Source organism: Sceloporus occidentalis, unplaced genomic scaffold (genome assembly GCF_023333645.1).
Source record: "Sceloporus occidentalis isolate IW3139 unplaced genomic scaffold, rSceOcc1.0.p SCAF_2, whole genome shotgun sequence".
Classification (NCBI taxonomy): domain Eukaryota; kingdom Metazoa; phylum Chordata; class Lepidosauria; order Squamata; family Phrynosomatidae; genus Sceloporus; species Sceloporus occidentalis.
The window spans coordinates 244,411,820-244,435,363 of NW_028316982.1; the positions used below are offsets into that span (position 1 = coordinate 244,411,820).

General features: G+C 38.3%; 1 protein-coding gene across 6 annotated transcripts in view; it reads right to left on the minus strand.

The window, feature by feature from the left end:
• Positions 1 to 23,544, minus strand: part of LOC149319905 (PAN2-PAN3 deadenylation complex subunit pan3-like) — an 88,527-nt gene that overhangs the window by 17,983 nt on the left and 47,000 nt on the right. For 4 of the 6 annotated variants that reach the window (XM_089512573.1, XM_089512574.1, XM_089512569.1 and 1 more), the window contains 8 exons: positions 21,817 to 22,064; positions 16,371 to 16,475; positions 14,321 to 14,378; positions 11,757 to 11,918; positions 11,340 to 11,456; positions 11,146 to 11,247; positions 5,004 to 5,169; positions 3,310 to 3,397 (listed from right to left, as the gene is read on the minus strand). In XM_089512573.1, coding sequence (XP_089368699.1) covers positions 3,310 to 3,397; positions 5,004 to 5,169; positions 11,146 to 11,247; positions 11,340 to 11,456; positions 11,757 to 11,918; positions 14,321 to 14,378; positions 16,371 to 16,475; positions 21,817 to 22,064 — 1,046 coding nt within the window. The remainder of the gene's footprint in view (positions 1 to 3,309; positions 3,398 to 5,003; positions 5,170 to 11,145; positions 11,248 to 11,339; positions 11,457 to 11,756; positions 11,919 to 14,320; positions 14,379 to 16,370; positions 16,476 to 21,816; positions 22,065 to 23,544) is intronic. The other 2 variants (XM_089512570.1, XM_089512572.1) reach the window with 2 other exon arrangements.

Below are 23,544 nucleotides of genomic sequence, written 5' to 3' on the forward strand. Positions count from 1 at the left end.
TCCGCAAATGGCAAGCCCCATAATCCCCAATGGCCATGCATTTACTCAACCATGCTAGCAAACATGCACACATTAGGGAGAACATTAGGAAGAACAAGACTTGAGGTCCGGCGGGTGTGTGTGTATCCATGGGGGAAGAATCCAGAACAAATCCCCCAAGGAGATGGAGGTCCAACTGTATATGGCCATGAGCAGAGAATCTTGCAGACATGTGATGGTCACATTCTGTGATGCTCACATTTATCTTTGCACTTCAGAATATGATGAAAAGGATCTCAGAAACAGGGTACTCTAGACAATCTTCCTAATCTATGAACAGCAACTACTAGAAATATAGCTTGGTATGCCTAAATTGTCACAATATATATTGGTGTAAAATCTACAGCATGAGTGAACCATAAATTATATTCTGGCAGATTATCCCCAGAATGTATAAAACAGGAAGTCCAAAATGGCAACAGAAGTCACATTTAGAGATCTAAACAAAACATATTACAATGCATCCTTATTTTCTAAATGGAAAAGTGCTCTTTAGCAGGGCTCCAGGAAGTAGTAGTGGAAAACTAGCCCTTCCATTACCCCAACTGTACAACAATGCCTTTTCCTCCACAGCTATCCTATATAGTGCTAGAGGGCTTGGGGCTAGGCCTCTCTGTGTGTATGTGCCTTCAAATCACCAGCTGACTTATGGCGACCCCATGAATTTCACAGGGTTTTCAAAGGCAAGGAATACTAACAGGAGGTTTTGCCAGTTTTTTTCCTCTGAAGTATAGCCAATAGCATATAATATTCCCTGGTGGTCTCTCATCCAAAGACTAACTAGCCCTGCTTAGCTTCAAGATCAGATAGGATCTGGTGCCTCTGGGGTATTTAAGCTGAGCCTAGCTACCTGAAACTAAAGGATACAAAGAGGGAAAAGTACCCCCTCGTTTGTCCTTCCTTTGGAAACTTTCATTACAGCTGGTTGGAGAGTATTTTAATTTCACAAGAGGCATCCCATCACAAAACATAAGCCTCCTTCAAAATACTTACTACAAACCATTAGGGATTTTAAAAGCTGATTTTTTGTTCTTCTTACCATCCATCCATACACACCATCACAGCTGAAATTTCTGGGAAGTTTAAGGCCATTTCTTAAAAACATTTTTTTAAATTTGCAAACAGTGTGCCCAAGCCCCAATAAGGTAAAACTGCTACCTTCTTTCTGTGTGGCTCCACCTATGGTAACTTTAAAACTGAGAGGCCCACAACCACACAAGTTGGAGAAAAGGATACAGACAGAGAGAACAAGCAAAGAGGAGCCCTGGTGGTGCAGTGGTTAAATGCCTGTACTGCAGCCACTCACTCAAAACCACAAGGTTGTGAGTTCAAGACTAGCAAAAGGGATCAAGCTTGACTTAGGCTTGCATCCTTCCGAGGTTGCTAAAATGAGTACCCAGATTGTTGGGGGCAAATTAGCTTACAGTTGTAAACCACTTAGACACTGCTTAGGCGGCATGAAGTGGTATATAAATGAAACTTGTTTGTAAATGAAGCTTGTTTGCAAAGAGGGATTGAATTCAATTTTTAAAAGGTCAGTTTTTGAGTTGTTCAGGCTCAAGAAACTCAAGAGTAGCATGAAGGAACAAAGTTACATTCAAAACAATGAAACACCAGTTCTTCCACTATACATATCTTATTTTAAGAATTCAATAGCTTTGTGAAGGTCTTTCAATGAAAGGTACAGATTTTCTAAGCGACATGGTGGCTCAGTGGTTAAGACTCTGATTCTGACTGCAAGATTGGCAGGTTTGCGGTCCAAGCACCATGTGACAGAGTGATCCTGTCCCAGCTTCTGCCAACCTAGCAGTTTGAAAGCATGTAAAAGTGCAAGTAGATAAATAGATACCACTTCAGTGGGAAGGTGACAGCATTCCATGCAGTCATGCTGGCCAGATGATCACAGAGTCTTCTTTGACAATGCTGACTCTTCGGCTCAGTAATGAAGATGAGCACCACTCCCTACAGTTTGACATGACTTGACAAGCTTGTCAAAGAGGAAACCTTTACCTTTACCAATTTTCTGACTGGAGCTCCCTTACGCTATGCACCAATCTGGAACGCTTGCTACATTATTCACAAATTTGGTAGGAATGTCTTTTTCAAAACACTATTTGTTGTTTCTTCCAACTAGCTACAAGGAAACTGCAATACTCATAAAGGGGGAAAATCAAAGACACATTCATGCAAATGTTTTAGTGCAGGTGAACATTTGGAATGAGATCATATAATTCAAAACTTTCAAAGTTTTCCAAAAATTCAGACAGATTCAGTTGCATTTTAGTTTCTTGTCTTAAAACAATTAAGGATTAGCTTGCCAAATTTAATGCTTTAGAGAAATAACTACCACCGTCTGCATACAATTCCTAGAACCAAATTTCAAAAACATGCATCAAAAACATGCATCCTAGAACCAAATTTCAAAAACATACATACATACCCCTCTCACCTGTTTGCCAACAGGTTTCTCAAATGAAGGGGGAAACATGCAGTTTTGCTATAAGGTACAATACATATGTTGTTAGCTTCCAACTACTGGAAACTAGTTAGATGGATGGTGAGATGTTCCCCAAGAAGCATAAAAAGAAGAAGAAAACCCAACATATTTTGCAGCAAACCTGCATGCTTTCCATTTTTCTTGGAAGTGGTTAATAGATTATGACTAACAAGATAATGGCTATTTTATCACACATAATCAGGTGGATTGAGAGAAAAGATGTGGTCAGAAAGGGAATCCCCAGGGGCCCTAGACCCCACAAGCCTATCCTGGAAATCTGGAACCCTGTTCAGCCATTACAAAATAACAGAAACAACACACAGATTCCTAAAAATTTGGTAAATGTTCATCCCACTCTACCCCATCTTTGTGATTTCCCTCTCAGCAGTACTACTCCTCTTGGGCTTGGCAAACCCTGCTCATTCAGTTAGACTGGAGAGAAATGTTTTTGGGAAAGTGTGGGGGTGCTTTGCTTGTACCAGCTTTGCTCTGAATGCAGCCCTGGGATATTTTTATTCTTGTGAATATGAGCCTCAACAGTCAACAAGATCTAACCTCTTACTTATTTTTATGCTTTCAACAAGAGCAGAGGTGGGGGAAATGCAGTACCTAGGCCCCATATCACCCCCACTGCACTCCAAACATTCCTAAAACTGATGGTTTTAAAGAAGAAAATAAAAATCATAGTACAAATGATGTCTACTTCCAGATAACCAGTGATTAATATGCAGTAAACAAACATAGTGGAAAGAGAGAAACAGCTGCACTCTTACCTGATATTGTGCCATTAGGGCCAGGGGATTGTTTTGGCTGTTATCAAATGTTAACACATCAAAGACTCCAACGCAGTTCACTCGCAGCCTTGAGGACAGAAGCATTATAGGAAATGGAAAGTCATAACATTATTCTGTTTTCCTGTTCGACTCACTTAAGAGCTACATTACAGATATTACCTACTAATAAACTTATACTAACGGCAACTATTTATCAAATTAGGATGTATTTACACACATATACGCTGCAATTAATGTAAGTTGAGTGGCAAATGTGCAAAAACATAAGCAAATGTATATATTTCCATTAAACAACTGAAAAAGAAGATCTAGAAACAAAGACCCATGACAGGACAGGATAGCTATCTTCACATATTTGAAAGGCTGTCCTGTAGAAAATGAAGCAAGTTTGTTTTCTTTTGCTCCAGAAGGTAGGATACAAACAAATAAGATTCAAATTACAAGAAAGAAGATTCTCACTAAGATCTAGGAATAATTTCCTGATGGTAAAAGCTGTCTGACAGTAGAATAGAATGTCTGGCAAAGTGGTGGTCTCCTCCTCATTGGAGGTTTTTAAAGATTTTTGGTGGCCATCTTCTAAGAATCCATCAGCAAGTAGATGAACTAGATGACCCCTTGCATACCTTCTAATTCGGCAATGTTGTGAGTCTAATATGTTTTCCATATTCCACTGACTTGGAGAATGAATTAAGTCTCAGAGTGCTGTACACTGCCTGAACAATCAACAGCAAGAATTCTGGATGCCTTGAGTCTCACTTTTGGGGAAGAGGTGGGATATAAATAAAATGATTGAATGACTGACCTTATCAGTTTGCACACATTTTCCACACATTCATGCTACGTATGCTCGGTATCAAGATGTCATGCTAAGAACTACTTGGGAACTATAACAGACTTCTTAAAGATGGGTTCTTCAAAAGTTGTGCTATACAATTTGAGCCTCAATTTTAGCAGAGTACGGCTGCAATTTATTGCTGTTGGGGCCACTAGATTAAGGCACATGAACTTGGCCATATGCAGGACTCATACATGGAATTTAATATGCATAAGCTAGGAATACTATGTCTCATCTTAACGGCATGGCAATTAAAAGAATACATACATTTATGTCATTTTAACTCATTAACCAGAATGAAAGAGTAGGCTCATTTGTTTCATATTTCAGGGCTAATTTGTAATGCAAATCCCTCTTCTACATAGCTTGCTAAATTCATGTGATGGTGGGATGGTGCAAAGCTGCCAGGTGGGGGAATTCACAAATGAGGTACAGGAGCTAAAAAAATTATCACAATCCTGTGACACTTTTTCAATCATTTAACTCAAGTTAATGTTCAAACTAGCACTATACTGTTATCATTATCATCACTACCACTAACAACTCTGGATTTATACTCTTCATTTCTCCAAAAGAAGGGACTTAAGATATATGTCATTTCAATCTACGATAAAAGAAGAATGTAATTCAAACAAAACCAGAACTGAAACAGAATCAAATTAATGGATCACTTTCAAACCACTTTAAAACAATTTAAAAATACATCGCTGAGGGAAGTACAGAAAACAGCTGGTTACAAATAACAAATTCCCTATAACTGCTTTAGCTTTCAGTGTAATCCAGAAAGGCTACTCTAAATCTCCACCATTTATATGCCTTCATTGGCGAAGTATATTACCTTGTTTTGCCAGTTACCAGAATCTTTGTGGGGTCCATTACCCGACAGGCCAATCCTGCTGTATGAATGGTCCGCAATGCAGAGCTAAGCTGCACAATGTAGGCCCAGATCAGGGACTCTGGCAACAAGCCAGCATGTTGTCGTGGCAGAGGTCCGTCGTGTTGACCTGTCAGCAGAATTAAGAGAAGAAATGAAATCTATACTTTGATGTTCAAAGATATCTGGCAACTTTTTTTTTCCTTTTAATGCTGGTGAACCAAAAGCTCGACATTATTTCAGTGCAAATCTAACACAGTTGCCATGAAAACAATTTATCCAACAGAATATAAAATAAGCATTCACTGTTAAAGCAAATTATAACCAATAAAAATTAATTCTTCGATGAACACTGCTTACCATGATTTTCACTTTGTATATTTTTGAGTGCACTGATGTTTTAAAATTAACACAGGGTATAAGAGGATGACATTTCATTGGATATCTATAATCTATTACTAGAGAAATGGAGGAGTAGTAATCAAAAATGGAATCTTGACACTTCTTCCTTTACCAACATATATGACATTCACTGCCATAGATGTGGTAGTGTCCATTATCCTAAGAGTGATTTGCTATGCTTCATATTGGGAGAAAAGCGGGATTCAATAAATCAACCAGTGTCCTCCTTAATGTACTTATAAACTGCTATTAGAAAAATTGCCTAATGGAACTCCCATGCTTTAAGGCAGTCTATCACAGAGCACAAGATACTAGAGGAAAACAAGGATGGAAAATTAAATCGTTCAATGCCTTACTTGGGGGCTTCCCACAAGTATCTGGTTCTCTACTGTGTAAATAAGATGCTAGAGTAAATGAGGGTGGGCAACATGTGTCCCTAAAATCTTGATGCAGCCCCTACCCCACTCCCAGGCAGGACTATGGACTAATTTCCAAACCTCTCTGAAAGAATTTGCAAAGGAAAACTATCCTTCTAGAATCCCAGCAATTTATATCCATCACTAGTTTCAGATGGGGATTTTAGCAGAAAAGAGGGGCCTGTGTCCTTAAATTGGATGTTCTTCCGATATACAAAGCAGAAAACAAAACAAAACAAAACAAAAAAACAGGTCCAGGGAGTAATGGTGATTTTGGGGTTACTCCCTGTCCTACTCCAGAGTAAGATATTTTTCTCAATTTTATTCCTACTCCAACTCTTGTAAAAACCTCTTACTCATTAATCCTGCTCCCCAGCCCTGGGGAAAAGCCCGATTTGCTTTGCAAGGCTGGTGTGTGTGTGTGTGTGTGTGTGTGTGTGTGTGTGTGACTCTCTTTGCCTCCCAGTCCCTTCCCCAGTGCAATATAATAAAACTGTTGTTTTCTTTGTGTTTGCATGTGCAATATAATAACAGGAATAAGGAGTAACAAATATATTTTGTTACTTCTTATTCCTATTCCTGTATAAACCTCTTACTCCTACTCCCCAGTCCTGCCCCCCCCAAAAAAAAAACCCTACACAAAGCAATATTATTCACACACTGCTGCCAGAAACAAAACATTTTATGTTTTTCATTTTCATAAAAAAAAAGGGGGGAGCAGTGCACGTTAATCAACCCTAATCCTGGGGCATGCTTTATCAAAAATATATAAGCCTCTTTCCAAGTCTATTACAAATACATGAGCCAACATTTCTGGAATGTTGCACATTTTTCTTCCTACTGGAATTGCTTCATGGCTGGTATTTTGCCATAAACATTTTAGACCTTTACAATGAAATCATCCTCTTCACTGAAAAAAGGATTCCCTCCAGGGAATATATTCAGAATTGAAAAACTGAATACATTACAACTATCATCAACTTTAATATTCCCAAGATTTTTCAAAAAGAAATAACAAGATTGATACAAAACAAGTTCTGAATGAAAGGATTCATGTTTGGGTGTTTCTGCATTAACAGAACTATACACGATGCAGCAGATTACTCACACAGAAAATCTGAACTGTGATTCAGATCCTTACATTATCATGCACGTAGTCCTCAAGAGGACTGTAGCAATATTCCAGTAGAGGATCACTTCCTGAAAATAGCTCTTTAGATCCCTCAGTTTAAAAAACATTTGGAGATTTTGATGTAAAAGCTAATAAAGGGTACTTTTCCTACAATGCAAACATATTATTTCTTCATATCTGTCAGGCCATCATCATCACTCTGCTATATTTTTCTTTAACAAGCTCTTGCAAGAAACATCTAAAATAGGATTTTAAACTTCTTCATGCTAGGATGACGGTATTCAAGAATCTCTGTAACTCAAATGAATCAAATAGGCATGCATGTAATGCATTCAGAAATACCATCTTGAGAATAAAGAATCCTACTTCTATCTTAACAAAAGTGAAATACTAGCTGTATTCATCCCCCCCCCCCCTTATAAATATATCAAATGAGGGAGGAAACACTTTTAGTGACTATACACCATAGCAGCTATTAAAGCAGGTATTATTGTCTTCAACTTACAATATATGCAATTGAGTGACATCAAAAATAATACATCTACAGACTGGTGGATAAAACCAACTTTGACTTCAATAAGACCTGGGATATAACAAATGATTCTCACTTTCATTTCTGCTTCTCCTTCTCCCCCAACCTTCCTTCCCTTTTGAGGTTTTGACTCTTGTTCCAGTTTGAAAAAAAGCAACCTCATTAATCAATAAGAGTTAGGACATTGAGGAGAGTATATTAAAAATGAAGATGGTAGAAGATTTGCATAGCAGTTTACCACCGGTTTTTACTTCAATGCATACTTTAAAAGCTCTCTCTCCTAATGCAAAATTATAAAAATTGTGAAGACAATGTACGAAAGTTATTTCTAGAAAAAGTATCATTTTATATATGTATGGGCTGACTGACTGACATCCCCATGAATCTGATAAAAGAGGGAGCAGCAGGAAGGACAAGATGTGGTTGCTTCCAAGAATCATTTTTTCAAAGCACAAGATTTCCAAGGTATGTGTGTAGTGTAATTAGACTGAGGGAAAGAGTGTCGTGGTACATGGAGCCCACTGTGATAAAATTCACAGACACTGAATGTCAGGATGCATATTGAGGGTAGGAGTACATTTTGAAGCCTCCAGCAATGGTGGATCAAGATTCTGTTTGTCCCCATAACGCAAGCACAGCACCTTGGAGCATGTTTTCAAGCCACTCTTGCTTTTAGTGTATTGGAATGGACTGATAAGTGTTTTTCTCTTCTGCTTCTGAGATATGGCCCATGTATCCCGAGGTTTCACTACATCAAATTATGCTATCCTGTATGCATAAAGGTTCTTAGAATTCACACTTCTGGGGAAGAACTGGATAAAATGAAGACTGTATTTGCTAATGGTGCATAGCAAAACAGTTACAGGCTCTGTAAGTTAAAATGTAACTTATCTTGCAGTCAGTTCTTTTCTTCTGTCCCTTTTTAAATGGTAGCCTACTTCTCCCTACCATTTTTTCCTAAGTCACACTTTTTTACATATTGAAAGACACAGCCATGTTAGTCTGGAAGATCAGTACACAATGGGATCTTGCTGCATCTGAAAGATGGAAGTTAGTAGCATGATCTTTCATTGACTTGAGCCTACTTCCACAGATGTATTTGAGAAAGTAGGCTCAAATCTACAAAAGCTTGTGCTACCAATTTCTGTCTTTCAGTTAGGTCCAAAACACACTGCAGAAATAATCCAGTTTGAGACCGCTTTAACTGCCCCGGCTCAGTGCTAGGGAATCCTGAGAATTGCGGTTTATTGTGGAACCAGAGCTCTCTGACAGAGAGGCTAAATATCTCACAACTCTACATTTCCTAGAATTCAGCCAGGGCAGTTAAAGCTGTCTCAAACTGGATTATTCCTGTAGTGTGTTTTGGACCTTAGTTTCAAAGATGCCACAAGATCCCTTTACACTGACACTCTGATGAAAATTTTAAGTTTTTAAATTTTTACAAAAATTTTGGCCCAGAGAAGTTTTCATCAAATGCTACTTCTATGTGGATTGTATGCTATCTTTTAAATTCTACACCTGTCCCCAATTATATTGTCTTTCACTGATAATTATTTTGTATTTTTGTTGTGCCCTATAGCTGAAGAAAAATAATATAATCAAATAAAATGAAATCAGGTTTGGATTTTCTGTTCTCACAATCTAGACAATTCTAGCACCGCGATGATCCTCAAGGAAGTTGTGGCCCTGAGTTTGCAAGATCTGAGCAGGTCTTGCGAACAAGAACCTGTCAGAGGTCTCTCAATTCACAGTGTTGCCACAAGCCAAAGACAACTTGTTCGCACATAACAACAATGGTCTCCTTTTTTTATTAGGATAATAGTAGGTTCTTTTAAAGAAAAACAATTATTAATTTGCAGTGCAAGTACTCCAATGTTTCTTTTGTGCTCACAGAGCAATACTATTCAAATACAGCCTTTACTTGAGCATATGTCCAATCCCCTTCAAAAAAAGTCATTACTGTGGGCCTGCCACATTTGCTGGGTTTAGGAGCACAGGATCCCTGTAAAAGTGGAAAAACTTTGAATAAAGAAACACTGGGTTTTTACCTCTGAAAGCTCCTCTCTAGGAATCTCTAGATCCTCCAGCACAGGTCTATGGCCAATACCTGCCAAAAGCTGACCACAGAGTCACACTGGAGGATCTACAGTAGAGATTCCTAGAAAGAACATATTAATCAAATCTGTGGATAATCAAATCCACAAAAGTCAAATGCATAAATGCGGAGGGCTGACTGTATATACCCTTTAAAAAGGTACAAATAAGTGAGAAAGAATTCTATAAGGGTAGGAAAAGTTAACTGGTTCACAGGTGTTCAAGTATAGAAATATACAAAACTTGTTACGCCTTGATTCACCTCTTAAAATAAAACTTTATACCACATCCTTGACACTAAAATGTTGGGATGTATCAGAGAATGACATGACAAAGTAAAAAAAAGACTAACCACATTGTAACAGTAGAACACAACATCTATGAATAGCTGTATAACCACATTTGTCTTGCTTCAACTGTCATACCCCAATTTTACTAACAAAAATGAAAAGTTAAATCATAAATCCCTGAACACTGTGGACATTACACTGATAAGATGTTCCTTAAAAATATAATCTTGAGTTTCTAAATACAGGTTACAGAATGCAAATAAATGACAAACATATTTTACAACTTTTTAAAAATGTAAAAGTATTTCTGTTTCCATAATTTTCATCTCTGGATTTTTTTTTGTTTATATTTCAGCATTACATCAATAATGCTACTTTTTAATGTTTTTTTCCTCATAAGTTGTATATTTTTTTCATTTATTACTCAAGCAGTCATACCTTTTCTTTTCAGCTAAATCTGTTTTCCCTTCCTTCCTTACTAACCCAAGATAGAGATAAAAAGAAAGAGGCAATTTTCTTTCTTTAAAGGAGGAATCAAAAGCAAAGAAAGTGAGATTCTCTGGGGTATGCAGAGGAGCAGTCCACAGCCTCATGTGTCAGTTTATGAGGCAGGAATCTCATGCTCTGTTATTTCTGTTGACTCTGTTTCTCTGTTTTCAGTTTTTTCTTTCTTGCCGTGTGAGTTAGATGTGCTCAGTGCTTTGTTCCTTCACTGGACTTACATTGCTAACTCTGTTGCCTCAGTTGCCTTTATATTCTTTCATCCACTTTATCTTTCTCTCCAGTCCTTCAATATTACCTCACCACTGCTATAAATAATTTGCCAGCAAGAACACCAATATTTCCCTTCACTTTCATCACATCCACAATGTTCTGTTTCATATACACTGGACTATACAGTACAGAATACAACGTGCTAAGCACTAACCAGTTTCTTTTAAATATGCTGAATGCTGAGAAACTACCACACAGACATATAAGACCCAGGGCAATAAGCAATCAGGAAAAAACAAAACAGCAGCACACAGAAAGAGTACTTGAATACAAGAAGATTTACATGAGCATACCTGTACTAAATATTTTAAGATGAGTATTTCGTTAGATAAGTATACTAGATACTCAACTAAAGCCAATATGAATTCACCACAAACTGCAAAATAAAACTATTTGAGATGAATAGACATTGTTCCTAATTTTGCTCTACTGAAAAAGAATCACAGGTCTCATTTGCTGGCCTTACCCCACTTCCTTTTCGTGAAATAGGCATCAGCACTAGGATCATTGAAGTGTCTGCTCATCATAGTCTCTCCTCCAGCATGGAAGTCGTATGCAAACACAAGAGCTTTTCAAAAAGAGTCCGAGGTGAGAATTAGGTATGCAATTGATGCAAGTCTTCCAATACAATTGGCCAACATCTTAAAATCAGAAACTTACAATGCTCTCCAAATGCTTTAGTGGTGAATACTTCCCGCAATGTTACAATATTCGAATGTTGGATTTTTTTCCACATATCAACCAACACCATGCACTTTGTGTTAACAAGACGAAAACCTGGGAAATATAGGGGGGAAATTTATTTCAAAGATTCTCACACATCTAATACAATTTTCACATTGGTTTCAAAATACTGAGCTGCCACCAACAGAGACACACCAAAACAAAATGTATTTATTTGTACATAACTGACTCCATGGTTTGTTAGTTAGGCCAAATTTCTATTCCTTAATTTAAAGGAATTATTCAATTTGAAATCTAATTTGTGATTTATATACAGAAAAGAACAAATGTTTTAGACTTAAGTACTGGTAGCATTGAAATTTTTAAAAGATGACAACTTAGGATTTCCCTCACCATGTATCCTCCGAAGGCAATATGGCAGATCATCTTTGCTATTTACAGCTTTGTAGCATGATGTTATGTACCCAAAGTTGCTTGTTTTCTGTATCCGATTGGGTGGTGGCAGTGGTTCTAAAGGGAAAAGGCTGTGGTAGCTGTCAACTTCTGTTGGAACAGCTAAACCAGTTTACAGAAATACATTAGACACTACTTAAAATTAAGAAGAAAACAGTTATAATAGATAAAGAAGATCCATTAGATGTGAAAACAATACAGACAGTGTTTAGATTGGAAGATTGTAACAAAGTTAGTTTATGATTATACCTTTGCAAATCATATACACCTTTCCCACAATACAGACATTTGTCTTAGGGAAGACAGATGTTCAATATTAGGGGGGGGGGAACATATTAGTGCCAATACCTAAGATTTCAATTAGCTATTGTATAGATTTGGCAGAAAAGGGAATACTTGATCATGGTTAGTAATGAAGGGGGAACTTTAGGAGAAAACAGCCATAAAAGCTTAAGTTCGGATGTAGGTCAATAAAACCATATTATAAGATATTTGTGCAAGTTTTATTTGTCTGTTACTTGTTTAAAGTAAGATGCACTTGGTTGCTTATAGATCTCTAATGTACTGAACTAGAACAACAGAGACCTGAGACGAAATTCTTTTGTAGAGACAGTACAAATGGCTCTTTTCTCCCTCTCCTGCCACCTCCTACTACATCCCTTCCTTCCACTGCCATCATGTCATACATGTTGCCTTTTCCCAGTCTTTCAGGTAAGGACAGCTGCCATTTCATTGTACAGTTTCTGTCCAGCATACTATTGTGATTCTGAGAATCTAAAGACTTCAGAAAGAATAAAGATGGACACCTGGCACAGTTTTTCAGAACAGGGAGCAGGCTCACTCCCCAACCATAAACTCATTTATTGCTTGACTGGCAAACAGCTCGTGTCACTTGGCACTTGAGTCAAGAACAAGAATTAAACTTGTATGTCCATGACAAGCAGACCTTTTACTGAATTATAAAGGTTATAGAGCTGAAACCATTGTCTTCTTTGCAACAGACACTTTCTTTGCCACAGAGAAAAATAGAATGCTGTCCTTCAGGAAATCCACAGAACATGATGGCTGCAAAGCAACAGAAAATAGCTTTGCTCTTGAGCCTGAGAGGTTTCTTGTGCTACAGGTGATCAAGAGTAATTTTTAACAACCTATTCTGATATTTTTTTTTTAAAAAAAAACAGAATCCAAAGAGTGCTGCTTCTGGAAGAAGATTAACCATCCATTATGAAGCCAAGCCCTCCCTCCAGTCCATCTGCCTTGGTCCAGACCTTGGAGGTAGAGAGGAACTGCTGGACCTCATCCCCCTTTCCCTCCACCACTCCCTTCTCCTTTTGTGTCATGTCTTTTTAGATTGTAAGCCCGAGGGCAGGGAACCGCCTAATTAAAAAGATTGTATGTACAGTGCTGTGTAAATTTACAGCGCTTCATAAATTAAGGTTAATAATAATAATAATAATAATAATAATAATAATAATAGTTCAACTGCATTGCACTGATATTTTTGGTTTTGTCCCTTCCTGTTTTCTTCTCCACATTGAAAACTGCCCTATATGCAGCATGTTGAGAAGGGCTCCAGTTCCATATTCTGTTAATCACATGGAGCTATTGTGATGTCTTACCTGTCTATTAACTTTTTAGAACATTTCAGATTATTTTACTTACTGGAAAAGATTAAACGTTATAGCTTGAAATATTCCCTGAATTGACTTTCTAATCTTTAAACATATTGCTCATAAATACTCTCTTAAATAATCATCCAAATAATCAGAAAGCTTTGTTGATTTTTAAGGACCACCTAGATGAAACTGAAATACAGTTTTATTCTTAAGTCATATTCAGTACACAGCAACAATATTCTTTCACAAGTCTGTGTCATCCACAATAACTCCTATGAAACCTTGTGGTTTGCATTAGCAAGCACTGACTCAGTTGCTGTGTGGGTTTGCAGTCGTGGATGCACACAATTAAATTATTATTATTATTATTATTATTAACCTTTATTTATAAAGCGCTGTAAATTTACACAGCGCTGTACATAGAATCTTTTTAATTGGACAGTTCCCTGCCCTCAGGCTTACAATCTAAATGCCCCATTCTGACTTCAAAATCCTCCACAGGATATCTTAAGAAACAATGTAAATAAATAACGATTATATGGAGGACTCTATACTCCCAGGCTAGAAACAAAACATATTATAGAGAAACTAAACTTTTACCATTAGTGAAATAAAACACAAGAGAATAGAAAGTTTGGGTCATCTACGGCTAAGAAAAAAGGACAAATAGAAAGGAAGAGTTAAAGACAAAGAAAGTAATGTAAACTTATTACAGAGAAGAAACAATTGAGAGATTCCAATTTACACTGGACTCTGCATCTACAGTAATTTTTGTTTTAATATGCTTTTGATATATATGTGATTATTTTTAGTAAAATTACAAAGCTGAAAGCAAGCAAAATAAAAGGTTAGAAATGTAATTTAAATTTGGGATGTTTGTTTACTCACCAGGCATATCTGCTTGATCTATCTGAGCCATTGTAATTAAATGTCTGTTGATCAGCTCCTACAAGGAACACATTTACCACTTTTACAAACAGACATGAAAATCTAGTGGTTTTTTTCTCATATCCTTCTTTAGTTTGTCTTGCAAAAACTTTCAGACTATCAAGACTTACAGAAACAGACCTAAAGCCAACTTTGTCCAGGGGATACATATTCCTGAGTATAGCTGGAAGAATAGCCTTAGATAAGCCCTACACAGGCAGTCAATGCTTCTGCCTCAAGGATTGCTTCCTGCCTAAGTATTCCTACCAAACATTTCTCAAATCTGTTCTTGAGAGACTTCCAATAGACAGAGTACCACATTACAGAGAATTTGATTCAATGGTCCACCGCTATTGTTATTGTATATTCCTATGGTCCAGTGTAACTCTTTTTGGTTATTGTACAACCCTCCATTATTTCTTTTCCTTAATTTTGGTAATTGGTCCCTATCTTCCTCAATGCAATCCTCATGCACCCAAACACTGATGAAGCCACTGTCGATTTTTTCTCAGTGTTCAAGTGAACAACTCCTTCAATCCATCACACTTTACCCATTAGTATTTAAACTATACTCATTAAATATTGTATTTAACTACTTGTTTTGACACCACATAAAATGAAACTTCTTCCAAAAAGAAAAGCATTTGGTTCCTTCTGTACTACCTCCTTTTCTGAGTAAAGATGCAATGAGGGATTCTCATAATCCCTCACTACTGGTGATTCTAAGTGAGGCTAGGGGGAAATCTCAAACATCTAGAAGGCCAAGCACTCAGAAGAAAGAGAAGGCTAGTACCTCTTGTGGGATTATTTACAAGATTATGTTAGACCTCAAATAATTTAACTACTTTTTGCATTTTCTTGATATTTATTGAACATGGTACTCTGAAGTTCAAGTGAAGACAATACCCTCATCTCCTTCACAAATGTTCTACTCAGGCTTCCCAATGTGAGTTTTACTTGCTTTTCTTGTAATGATGCTACATAGCACGTTTCACAACCAACCGCTTTCAGAAAGTCACTTGGCAGGAAACTTCACAAAAATATGTTGCTATAAATCAGTGGTTCCCAATCTGTGGGTCAGGACCCCTTAGTATAGAGTGTGCATGTGCCTGCCTCCCCCCCCCCCCCAAAAAAAAAACAACTTAAAAAGTCAGACTTGCTAGATACGTAGTGGTAGAGATATGCAATCCATAGTGAACCCACTGGGAATAATAGTTTTGCAAAAAATTTTGCCATAAGGCAGATGTATAAAAATCGTATCATGTGTGAACAACATTTTGCAACCAAAATGGCAGAGGTATTTTGCAACCAAACCGAATTTCTATTCTGATTCAATCAATTACTTCAGCTAGCTAACTGAAACCTACATAATGTTCTGGACAGCCTGGCATCAGGGGTTCAGCATCAAGACCTGGAAACAACTCACAGCCACCCCAGTCACTGATCCAAAATGCCAGCCACAGCACTGTTTGTTGACAGTTTGGATGTTTGCGGTTGCTGCTGATACCTGACTCAAGGAGAGGATGAGATAAAACACCATAGGAGGGAGGGAAGGAACTGAGGGGTCTACTATACCTGTCAGCAGCACAAAAGGTGTGATGTGCCCTGCCAACCTGTACTAATTCTTGTACATTGCAACATGTTCCATCTCAAATATGTTACCACATAAAGAACACATCATAAGTGAGAGTGCCAAATTAGAGGTTGTTAAAACACAGTTTTAAAATATCATGTACTTAACAATGCAACCCTTAACACTTCTGCTATGAAGTAAGTAAGCCACATTCAGTTTCTCGGTAAGTGTGTAGGATTGCAGCCTAAGACGGTAACAGACTACCTGAAACACAGTCATTCATGTTTTAACATACTTGTTTCACTTGTTGACTTCCTCAGTAATAGTAATTATTTTTTAAAGTACAAAACTGTACACAACTTTGTGAACTGTTTAAATTGAGTACAGACATTTTATGAATAAAATCATTATTTTAAATTATTATTTCTTTAAATTTACCTGTCTGAGTTCATCTGCCATAAAGAAGGAAGGTGCATTAGCTTTTGGCTGCATATAAGCAACATGAGGTGCAGTTGGAGGATAAATGTGATAATTTGGGAATACCTATGAGGGGAAAAATAGAAACAAATTGTTTTTAGAATTTAATGTTTAGAAAGATGTCAAATCTTTCTGAAGCAACACCACAAAGATGTACCCTTTTAGACACTATCTAATCCTTAAAGGTGGTGCAATTTGTATCATCCCAGAAAGCTGCTAATAATAAGTCAAATTGTTAGAAGAACCCTAATCTATCAGATTGGGGAAGTTAGTCTTTCACTACAGTGAGCTTACTTACATGAAACCCAGCTACCTCATGGCAATCTAGCTCTTCAGGCTCACTTTAAAAACAAGAAAACAATGTTTGTATGCATACTGCAGACTTATGCATATTATTGACTTATGGTTGTAAGTGCAAGCAGAATCAGAATGATCATTTGCAAAGTCTGAAAAGCCAATATTAGGACAGATCTGAGCAGAGAAGAAAGAATTTGTTTGATATGCATACAAATATACCCCAACTCCATCAGGTCTAGCCTAAAGAAGAAAGCCCTCCTCCCATACCACTTCCCACTGCCATTCCCTTCTCCTTTTGTGTCATGTCTTTTTTAGATTGTAAGCCTGAGGACGAGGAAATGTCTAACTATCTGTAAGCCACTCTGAGAGCCTTTCTGGCTGAAGAGCAAGGTATGTATAATAAATAAAATAAAAGAAATAAAATATTAACAGCAGAACAGCAAGAGAAAAAACAAAGTGAAATGCAGGTGGAATCTGGATGTGTCCCACCATTCCCAAAAACTGAAATATCAAGACTGCTTAACCTCGCAAAAGGCTGCATAGATACTACAAAGTAAACTGGCAAATATCTTCAGAGGACTTTCACAGGGTGGCCCATGTTAAGAAGATTCGTGCAGGGTGATAACTACAGAAAGAACCTTTTTGGGGTGGCACAGCATCAGTGAAACACCAGTGAAAAGCACATATGATGTTAAATCTTTTTGTTTTGTTTTAATTTAGACTTTTATTTATTTTTATTTATGGAAGTTATCAAACAAAAGTAGGTAACATATAACCTATAAAATATACATGGCTACCCACACTTGCTAAATTTCAGCAATTTCCAACATTTATCATTCTAAACCCAGCCACACTGCCAAATTTTGATGATAAAGCCTCAGAACAGAATAACATGCACAAAGGATAACACTTCTTGTTTCTAAAATTAAAAAAAGCTCTTCTAAAAGTTTGATTCAGCATGGAAACAAAGCAGGATCTTTATTTCAAAAGCAAGCTACTGTGCTTTACTGCTATGTTTGGTGTCAAGTAAGTGGCATGGTGTAGACTGCAATGAGTTTATGGGAAAGGCTAAAGTGGTCCATGTGCCCCTAAAAGTTGCACATTCTTGTATTATATCCCTCACTTAATTTTAGCTGAAATTGTTGCTGACTTCCCTTGTTAAGATATCTATTTTCAATTTTATATTTTAAAATTCATATTGCTTTATTCTTAAATTGCTTTATTCTTAAACTTAGAAACAGGATAGCAGTTTTTCTATGTATAATATATATGGAATAGGAATACAGTAAAATCTATTTATGTGTAGGTTAAGCAAGAATGCAGTATTCACATACAGCAGGTCCTTGGTATCCACTGGGGTTTGGTTCCAGGACCCACCATGGATATCATAATCCATGGATGCTCAAATCCTGTTAAACATAATGGCATAGTGAAATGGTATCCCTTATATAAAAGAGCAAAATCAAGTTTTGCTTTTTGTAATTTATATCTTTTTGGAGTATTTTCAAACTGTTCATGGTTGAATCCATGGATAAGAATCCATGGATACGGAGGGTCAACTATACAAGTATGGGAATGGCAAACTAACCAGGTCTACAAAAGCTCATGTTATCAATTTCTTTATTTCAGTTTGTTTCAAAAGTGCTACAATATCCCTTTGTACCCAGATCATGTATGCAGCTAAACAGATTCTCCCGTTAACTATTCTTATGTATCCAACCTGGACTGCTGCAGCCCTGGGAAGGGGCATGCCTGGTTTTCTGAGGTGTCACCAGTCCTTAAGATAGAACAGAACTGTACATGTAACCTGGCATGTTTCTCCACTGCCACCATGACATGGCTCCCAAATTCACATAACTCTTTGTGCGCTTCATCTCATGAATGAAGAGTCTGTTCCCACAATGACACCCCCCCCCCCCGAAGAAAACAGCCAAGAAAACCCTGCGATAAGTTTGTTTTAGGGTTGTCATATATAAGAAATGACGTGAAGGCACACAACAACAACAACACCTATGGCAGGCTAGTTTTATGTACTTTTTAATGGAATTTTGATAATATGGACCTGCCTTTCCGTTTCAACAGGCATTTCACGAGTAACTATATATGGCCCATCTTGTCTAAACAGTGACTGAACCCAGTTAATTCTTGTTCTGGGGGGGGGGGAGGGTGTGTGATCATATATGGTTTAAATCTGGTTTTAATTTTTTTATTGATTAATCTTGTTTTAATGTTTGTATCTTGCCATTTTTAAACCATTTTTTTAACTTGTTGTAAGCTTCTCTGAGTCATAAACTGGGAAAAAGGACAGAAATAAATAAACAAACAAATAAATAAATAATATTACAGAGCTCATCTTGTTTAGCACCGTCTACTCCCATGTTTCAGGCAGAGATTATTTTCTTAATATCAAGGGTAGTTAAATTGGATATGTGTCAGGAACAGAACCAAGCTCATTCTATATACAAATCATATGTAATACTACTGACCTATAGCCTCCCCTAGGTTGGAAAGCAAGAACTGCAAACAGAACAAAATGGGTGCATTCTACAGCACTAGGATTACTGTAATGGGAACAAACCTAGCTAAACTCTGCTTCACTGAAATGTCATAGTTCAGCCACCAACTACTTTGGACATCCATGTAAATGTCGTAAGATAGTTTGGGAAAGACAAAAGAAAGCTAATTTAAATTAAAATCAGGAGTGGCTGTCAGGTTTAACAGCCAAGCTTTAATCTTTATTTATTTATCCATCCATCCATCCATCCCACTCTTTTCCCAAGACTGGGACCCAGAGCGGATTCACAGCATTAAAAAACAGTAAAATTAAAAACATTTTTTAAAAAATAAAATAAATAACATACATTAAAAAGAATTATTAAACTAGTCCAACATCCCAGCCTCTCCTTAGAGCTATTCCTTAAATGCCTGCTTGAACAGGTAGATCTTCACCTGCTGGCGGAAAGCCATCAAGGAGGGAACCGTTCTGATCTCCCTTGACAGGGAGTTCCAGAGTCTAGGCCCTCTCTTGTGTGCCCACCAACCGTGTTTGTGATGGTGTTGGGATGGAGAGAAGGGCTTCTCCAGAGGATCTCAGAGTTCGGGCTGGTTCATACCAGGAGAAACAGTCTGTCAAATAGCGTGGACCTGAGCCATGTAGGGCTTTTTAGGTAATAACCAGCACCTTGAATTGTGTCCAGAAACAAACTGGCAGCCAATGAAGCTGTTATGGTCTCTATAATCCGCCTGTTAACAGCTTGGCAGCAGCCCTTTGAACCAGTTGAATTTTCCGAACACTTTTCAAAGGCAGTCCCATGTAGAGCCCATTACAGCAGTCCAAATGGGATGTAACCAAGGCATGTACCACCGTGGCCAGATCTGGCTTCTCAAGTAACAAGCGCAGTTGGTGCACAAGTTTTAAATGTGCAAAAGCACTCTTGGTCACAGCAGAGACCTGGGCCTGCAAGTTCAAAGCTGAGTCCAAGATTACCCCCAAACTGCAAACCTGTGTCTTCAGGGGAAGTGTGACCCCATCTAATGCAGGCTGGATCCCTATGCCCTGATCTTCCTTCTGACTGACCAGGAGTACCTCTGTTTTGTCTGGATTAAGTTTCAACTTGTTTGCCCTCATCCAGTCCATTATTGAAGACAGACACTGGTTTAGGACTAGGACAGCCTCCTTGGATTGAGGTGGGAAGGAGTAGTAGAGTTGAGTGTCATCTGCATATTGATGACACTGCACCCCCAAAATCCAGACAAGCTCTCCCAGTGGTTTCATGTATATGTTAAACAGCATAGGAGACAACACAAAACCCTTAGGGACCCCACAGGGCAATGGCCAGGGGGTTGAACAGGAGTCCCCCAGGACCAGCTTCTGGGTTCGCCCCTCCAGGAAGGAACGGAGCCGCTGTAGAACAGTACCTCCAACCTTCATCCCAGAGAGGTGGTCCAGAAGGATACCATGATCGATGGTATCAAAAGCCACTGAGAGGTCCAGAAGAACCAACAGGGACACACTCTCCTGTCCAGTTCCCTGTGTAGGTCATCCACCAAGGCGATCAAGGCTGTCTCTGTTCCACAGCCAGGTCTGAAATCAGATTGAAATGGATCTAGATAATCTGTTTCATTCAGAAACCCCTGGAGTTGGGAAGCCACCACATGTTCCAAAACCTTGCCCAGAAATGGTAGGTTAGACACTGGCCGATAGTTATTCATTATTGTGGGATCCAATGATAGCTTTTTTAACAAAGGCCTCACAACAGCCTCCTTTAGGCAGGATGGAATTCTGCCTTGTTGTAGGGAGGCACTGATTACCTCCTATACCCACTCAGCCAGTCACCCTCTGACCTGTTTAATAAGCCAGGAAGGACAAGGGTCCAAAACACATGTGGTGGCTCTTACTTTTCCAAGGATTCTGTCCACATCATGTTGCACAAGTTGAAAAGTATCCAGTTGAAAAGCAGGAGCCAAGGTTACGTCCACCGACACTGTATCAACTGTAGCATCCAATTCGGACCGAATCTGAGTGATTTTATCTGCAAAATGCTGTGCAAATTCTTTACAGCGAGCCTCTGAGTGGTCTGCATTTTCTACTTGAGGGTGAGCGTGTAAAATACCCCTGACCACTCAGAACAGTTCTGCTGGCTGGCTCGTTGCAGATGCAATGCTGGCAGCAAAAAAAGGTTTCTTTGCTGCCCGCATTGCCAATAGAATAGGCTTTCAAACAGGCTCTAGCCCATGTTCGATCAGATTCACTCCAAGTCTTCTGCCAACGTCGTTCTAGTCTCCATTTCATTCATTTCATCAACATCAAATCCCTGGAGAACCAGGGGGCTGGTTTGGCTCCACTCTGTGAGAGGGGACGCTCAGGACGCCCTGGCCATTTCCCCATTCCAAAGGCTGGCCAGGGCTTCAACAGAATCACCTGCCAAAGTGTCAGGAAACTCCCCAAGAGCCCTCAGGAATCCATCCGGATCCATCAGCCTTCTGGGGCAGACCATCCTAATTGGTCCCCCAACCAATTTATGATGTGGTATGCTATTACATTGAATATCCATATTTATTGTCATGACAAATGCATGACAAATGCAAATAAAGAAAGCTAAGATCTTACCATTCCAGTTAGAGGTGCTGGAGTTGTGTCAGTATAGAAATAGGTTGTGCCACCCACCGTTTCCTTCTGAATCACCTGGCCAGTAGAAGGGGGCTGGGAGACAGCATTAGTAACCGGCGTAGAGGCACTAGTAGGCACCATATAATTTGCTGGGTTTGGTGTATGACTTCTTCGTCTAGGAGCAGGAGACGTGTGAGGAGTAATTTTAGGGGAATGAAGGGGAGAAGATCCTGCTGACAGCGACATTCCTTATGGGGAAGAAAAGGAGGGGGGAAGACTTGCAGATCAAAGTGCATTTGTTTCATTATGAGATTTACAGTTTAAAAAACTTATATTCTTGTGGATTAAAAAAAAGATTTAGGACAGAAGAACAAGACATTTGGAAGCTTCTCAATCACTGAAGAATGTACTCAACATGTCAGTGTCAAATACAATGGGTAGCTGAACTTCATCAACTAAAAAAGAAGGTTACTGAAACATACTTAGAAACATTTGGGAGCATCTGAGACATAACTCCATTTAATTGTAATTCTGCAGCATTTTTGTAGTTTGTAAATGGATCAAGTAAACAGTACCACTGTTTTTTCTAAAAAAAAAAAAAACAACAACAAATGAACACAGGTTCACTAACACTTAGCCAAAATGCCTGGGACAGAAGTATTTTAGATTTTGGGGTTTGTTTGTTTTTGTACGTTTATTTGTTTTGGAATATCTGCACATACATAATGAGGTATCTTGGAAAGGTGACCCAAGTCTAAACACAAAACTCATTTATGTTTCATATACATCTTTATATATATAGCCTGGAGGTTATTTTATACACAATGAAAATTATTTTCAATAATTTTGTCCATGGTTTGTGGACACTGGACCATCAGAAAACAAAGCTTTGACTATCTCAGTCACACATGTCAACAATTTTGGACTCTGGAGTAGTTCAAGATTTCAGGATAAAGGATACTCAACCTGTACTTTCAAATCCATGCTTTGGTTTCTGCAAAGCATTACATTTTAATTCTAACTAAGGCAGGTTCCAGACCACCCAAAAGTACGTGCTCAGCACGTACTAGGGTTAGAAAAGGGCGTCCTTTCCGGATGCCCCTAACCCTAGTACGTGCTGAGCATGTACAAAATGGCAGCACCCATTCTACATGGGCGCCGCCATTTTGACGTAGCAGACGCTTGGCGTCTGCACGTCGTGGTGCAGAAATGATGCCACAAGTGCGCCATTGGTGCCTTGTGGTGTCATTTCTGTGCCGCAAAAAGAACCCACGGTTTGTCCGCTGCGGTTCCCTGACGCAGCAAACACCAGTGCCAGCAGACCACCCTTTTGGGTGATCTGTAAAGCGCCATAGAAAACGTTATAATACTAATTATAGATACCAGAGTTTATTGAGTTCCAATTAGGATGGCTTTAAAAAATAATTTAAGGGGGAAATATTGGTATCTGTTGTACAGAATCTGCAAAACATTTTAATCTTGGTTTTCTATAGTGCCATGTACATTTACGGCGCTTTATAAATAAAGCTAATAATAATAATAATAATAATCTAAAAAACCTCTATATAAATGACACAAAGCTGCAAATATTACTGAAACTGATCAACTTTTCTAAAGCCAGAAAATAAGATAAATTTATTGACAAAGCATTGTTTACACTTATTGAAACAAATTATTAAGAGTGTGAAACCCATTTTGTTAATTTCATTTACTATACAACTGTTATTT